Source organism: Chenopodium album, chromosome 9 (assembly GCF_948465745.1).
Source record: "Chenopodium album chromosome 9, dcCheAlbu1.1, whole genome shotgun sequence".
Taxonomy (NCBI): Eukaryota; Viridiplantae; Streptophyta; class Magnoliopsida; order Caryophyllales; family Amaranthaceae; genus Chenopodium; species Chenopodium album.
This window is the reverse complement of record NC_137842.1, coordinates 20,689,078-20,694,530: the sequence shown is the minus strand read 5'-3', so window position 1 is coordinate 20,694,530 and position 5,453 is coordinate 20,689,078. Positions and strand designations below refer to the sequence as shown.

The 5,453-nt window shown below is 35.0% G+C and overlaps 1 protein-coding gene across 1 annotated transcript; it reads left to right on the top strand.

Annotated features, from left to right (window-relative positions):
• The first annotated feature begins 3,585 nt into the window (after positions 1–3,585).
• LOC145557511 (uncharacterized) lies at positions 3,586–5,076 on the top strand. The gene is made up of 2 exons (XM_081618686.1): positions 3,586–4,524; positions 4,636–5,076. The coding sequence occupies exons 1-2, from the start codon at positions 3,586–3,588 to the stop codon at positions 5,074–5,076; spliced, it is 1,380 nt and encodes a 459-aa protein (XP_081474812.1).
• The last annotated feature ends 377 nt before the right edge of the window (positions 5,077–5,453 follow it).

Sequence of the window (5,453 nt, the reverse complement as noted above, 5' to 3'; positions counted from 1 at the left end):
TGCTTGTAAGTTTTAGGTTTATTTCTAACTTAATAAAATTTATAGGATTCAATCCAAGCCTTTTGTGAATTCTATACCTATACAGGGCAATTGCATTAAACACTGAGTTTTAAGGCGCTTCCAAAGCCCTTTCATTTTCTTGATCTTACTGCAAATTTTCAAAAGTTTTGTGAGAAATGAATTCTCTTTTTAAGGCACTTGTGAAGTCCTTTTGAATATTCTTGATCAAGTATTCTCACGAAGCCCTTTTAAGGTCTTCCGAGATTCTCAGTTCTAGTTTGTTGCTAAGCTCGATTGTCATCGAGTTCATTTTCCTCCCACTTATTGTTTTGGAAATGTGTTACTTTCCAGAAAGACACAACTTGGAGCAACAAACACTATGTTCTCAACTAGGTTGTGGAGGTAATGCCCGTGGTCTCACTTGAATGCTTACAAAGAGACATATATATTGTCTTTGGGTAAAAGTTCGTTGTAAGACAAACTGTTAACTCCCACTTGAGCTAGCTTAGCCTTTAATGAGCCATTAAGCTCTCACTCAACCACCTAGCTCTTGCTAAGCCAGTGAGCTCCCACTGAGTCACTTAGCGCCCACTGAGCCAATGAACTCCCACTGTGGCTAAGAGTTTTAGACATATACTTGAGAAGACATTTAGAAGTTAATTCTATCCATAACTGAACATGGTGTCCTTTCTTAGCTTCGACATTTTGTTTAGTGTAACATTAGTCCTTCGTGCAAATCTTAAGAACTTTATAGGAAAGGATGTGATCCATCATTGTTCGTGTCATTTTTAAATGGCATCGAGGTCTCCGTGAAGACACACTATGTTCTTTGTTGAGTTATTTATGAAAATTTCAATTTCATAACTTTGTGATTGTCACGCTTGGCTCAAGAAAACATTGCTCGATCTAATCTAGATGTTTTGATATCTTGCCAAGTCGATTCTTTACTTCTTTGAACTATTCAAGGTCAAGTTTGTTCACATTTGATGAATACGGCCATATTCTTTCAAATTCTTTGTGAAACGTTAAAGTAAATTAATCCTCTTTAGCTTTCGGAGTTAATTTTCTATACCAAGAACAATAGCTCTTTACTTTGTTGGTTTCAAAGAGTAAGACTTGCTTGTCTTAGAACGATTCCGAATCGATCAACTATAAAGAGCCTATCTAATAGAGCCTTGAGTATGTTCTTGTCGATGTGGCATTGCTAAAGATGTTTGGAATGCAAATCAAGCCCATTACTTGAACTTAATGAGTTTATCATGTTAGGGAAATGTTTGTTTATAATCAAGCATTCTTGACTCAATGCTTTGATAACCATACCATTCAAATAAATTCGCAATTATTGCTTTTACTTTGAATGTGAGTCTTTCCGTGTGTAAACGGATCAATTGCTGATTATGTAACATAATAATAACCATTACTTGTTCCAGCCTTTTGCTTAAAAGGTCTTTAAACAAAGCATACGACCTTCTAACTTATGTAGCTCTCCTTGCTTCATTCTAAGCTTGTAAGTCGATAACTTAGCCTAACTTCAATAGTTTGAGGTCACTTTCAAAGTGGAACACTCAAGCAGTATCCGATACTTGTGAAGATAACGAATTGCTAAGTTAACTACAATAACATGAACTCATGGGTTGAATTGGAATCTTATTCCTTTTCTTCATTCCTTGTTTCCTATATTTCTTATTGTAAAATATCTCATAACCTTACTTTAAGAACCATTTCTTTAAGTCACTACTACAAAAAGTGGCAAACATACCCCTTCTAAGAGACCCGTTGTGCAATTTAACGGTACTCTTTTATATAAAAGACCCTACATTACACATAACGGGTCTGTAATAATAGGCGCCAAAATATAATGTTTTGCGGTTTTAAATAACAAGGTCATATTAAAGACCCGTTGTTATTTACAACGGATCTCTTAAATAAGAGACCTGTTGTTAGGTACAACGGGTCTCATACATATGGTAAAAAAAATGCTAATATTCCTTTTCTACAGAGTTCCATACTTCATTCCATTATTATTGCCGCCTCAAATTTTCATTCCCTCCCAAAATAAATTTAATAAACCCTTCCAATTCATAAAAAAAAAAAAAAAAAAAAAAACCCTCTTCAAATTTTCAATTTCACCACTAATTTTCTACAGATTGCCGAATGACATTCATCTCTTCTATTTTTCATCAAAATCCCAAATGCACATTGGATTTCTGGGTTACTGCATGCGGCCACTGATATTGCTAGTTGAGTAAGTAGCAGCGTGCTCATATTTGGGTTTTCTTCGAAATCACAAAAAAAAAAGGAACGAAAGAGCAGCTCCTCCACGGCTCCACCGCAATTAAACTTTAAGGTTAGAATTTTGGCTCAATTGATGCATGTATGCTTTGTTAGGGTTTTATGTATTGATAATTTTTTTGTTCTTACTTTTTTTATTTAATTTACTTTAGAATTATTGTTTTGTTTGCGGAAATGAAATATTGAAATAAAAATTGGTTCTTGTTCAACATTTGTTGGTGAATCTGCTATTATAGAATTGAGGCAGTAAGTGTATTAAAAATTTGTTCTTGTTCGACATTTAACATTAACCAGTAAGTCAGTTAATGTTGGCAATCGAATATGCTATTATTTTAGTAATGTTGGGTTGCCTATTAAAATTTGTTAGTGTATTCAGATTTATGCTGCTTGAAATTTCATATCAAGTGTTGGTTCATGGTTTTAGTTTCTTTGCTTTATGATGGTTTTAGTTTCTGTACTTTATGATGTTTAATGTTCTGGGTTTTTGTTTTGAGGTTTTATTGTGATGAAGAGAGAGATAATTTGTTGTTTGAATTTCCCTTTAAATTCTTCATTATTTTAGATTGTATGACATCTTTCATGTTGGTTGGGATTTCAAATTTTGTGTTTTTTTTTTGTTTTTTTGTTTTTATTAAAAATGCACTATGGAGTCATGCATGTACACAAAATTGTTAGTTTTGTTGCTAATTGGTTCCTGAGTTATTTTTTTGTCAATTTAATAATTAGAATATGAGAGGAAAGGTGTAGGGAGAGGGGCAGGGGCAGGATGGGATTAATGATTTTAGTTGTTGTTGTGTAGAAAATATTAAATGGATCGAAGTTGGATAACAACAACTAAGCCAGGTGACCAAAAATATCAAGCAGGTGTAAGAGAATTTGTTAAGTTTGCAGTTAAGAATAGTGGAGGCCACCATAAGCTACCATGCCCTTGTCACATGTGCCATACTTTCTTGTATAAGAGACCTGAAGAGATACTTAATCACTTGGAGAAATGGGAATTTGACAAAACATATACGTGTTGGATTTGGCATGGAGAATGTAGAGATGGAGCTTCGGTGAGTAACTTTTCAAATATGCTAATGAAGGTCAACATACAAATGAGGAAGATATATTAGAGGAAATGCTCCATGTAGTACAGGAGAATTTTGATGAAGATCCCACTAAATTTGAGAGCTTATTGAGTGACTCAAAAAAGCCTTTGTATGAAAGTTGCACTAAATACATAAGGTTGTCTGCCATACTTAAGTTGTATAACTTGAAGGCGGGTCATGGTTTAAGTGATCAAAGCTTAATATGATCCTAGAATTGGTAAAATACATGCTTCCAGATGATAATGTCCTTCCAAGTTGTACATATGAGGCAAAAAAGACACTAAGTGTCATGGGTTTACCTTATGAGAGAATTCATGCTTGCTCTAACGATTGCATGTTATATCGAAACGATAATGAATCGTTAGAGAGATGCGCAATTTGTAATGCCTCGCGATACAAAAAGAATGAAGGACGAGTGCCTGCAAAGGTATTATGGTACTTTCCAATAATACCTAGGTTTAAAAGGCTATTTTCTAATGCTGGAGATGCTGAAAAGTTAACATGGCATGTCTATGGTCGAGAGGATGATGGAATGCTTAGACATCCTGTTGATTCCCCACAATGGAGGTTTATTGATGGAGAATTTCCAGTATTTGCCAAAGAAAATCGTAATTTACGCCTTGCTTTGTCTACAGATGGCTTCAGTCCATTTGGATCATTGAGTAGCACTTATAGTACATGGCCTGTTGTTTTAATTACCTACAACTTACCTCCTACACTTTGCATGAAAAGAAGGTATATGATGTTATCACTACTAATTTCTGGTCCAAGGCAGCCTGGTAATGATATTGATGTGTATTTAGCTCCACTAATTGATGATTTGAAGATGTTGTGGGAAACAGGTGTAGAGGTGTTCGATGCACATCGTAACGAGAATTTCAATTTGAAAGCATTGTTGTTTTGTACTATTGAAGATTTTCCAGCATATGGTAATCTATCAGGATACACAGTTTACGGGAAAACTGCTTGTCCCGTATGCATGGAGGGTTTTCCAGGAAGGTGGTTGAGTGCATCTAAGAAGAATGTTTTTGATGGAAATCGTATATTTTTTCCATGTACTCATCACTATCGCAACTTGAAAAAGGCCTTCAATGGACATCAAGAGTTTAGGATGCGCCCTAAGATACTATTTGGAGTAGAGGTGTTTGAAAAGATCAAAGATCTCAAGATCACATATGGTAAGAAGCATAAAAAACTTCTTCCTCACCAAGGATTCAAAAAGTGTTCAATATTGTGGAGCTTACCATATTAGAAATTCCTTTTTGTGAGACATAAACTTGATGTGATGCATATTGAGAAAAATGTGTGTGATAGTGTTATTGGTACACGATTGAATATTAGTGGAAAGACCAAAGATGGGGAGAAAGCTAGAGATGACTTAAAGGAAATGGGGATTAGAGATGAACTCCATGTCGTTGAGAATGAGAATGGTCGAAAGTACTTGCCATCGGTTGCTTATACGCTCTCTAGAAAAGAGAAAATCGAGTTATTTCAAAGCTTGGCCGGAGTGAAAGTGTCGGAAGGTTATTCTTCTAACATTCGCAACCTGGTAAACATGGAAAGTTTGAAACTTATGGGCCTTAAGTCTAATGATTGTCATGTTTTGATGCAAAATTTGTTGCCCGTAGCTATTCGTTCAATATTGCCTAAAAATGTTCAATATGCCATTACTAGACTTTGTTTGTTTTTTTAATGCAATCTATAGTAAAGTCATTGATCCCAAACATTTGAATGCTTCGGAGGAAGAAACTGTTATAATTTAATGTCAATTAGAGATGTACCTTCCTCCATCTTTTTTTGATATCATGGTTCATTTGACGGTTCACTTGGTAAGAGAGATAAGATTTTGTGGTCCAATATATTTGAGAGTTCAATGGGCTTTTGAAAGGCAAATGAGAACATACCAAGGGTATGTGAAGAATGCTTATCGACCTGAAGGTTGTATTGCTGAGCAACTTTTCTATAAAGAAGTACTACAATATGCTGGTGATTTTATGATAAATTCAATGAGAATAGGGATTCCTACATCCCTTCATAGTGGACGAATGGATGGTGTGGGAACCTTAGGTC

Coding starts and splice junctions, on each gene's coding strand:
- LOC145557511 (XM_081618686.1), top strand. CDS start 3,586: ATGATCCTAGAATTGGTAAAATACATGCTTCCAGATGATAATGTCCTT. Junction 4,525..4,635: donor AGATACTATTTGGAGTAGAG/GTGTTTGAAAAG, acceptor TTACCATATTAG/AAATTCCTTTTTGTGAGACA.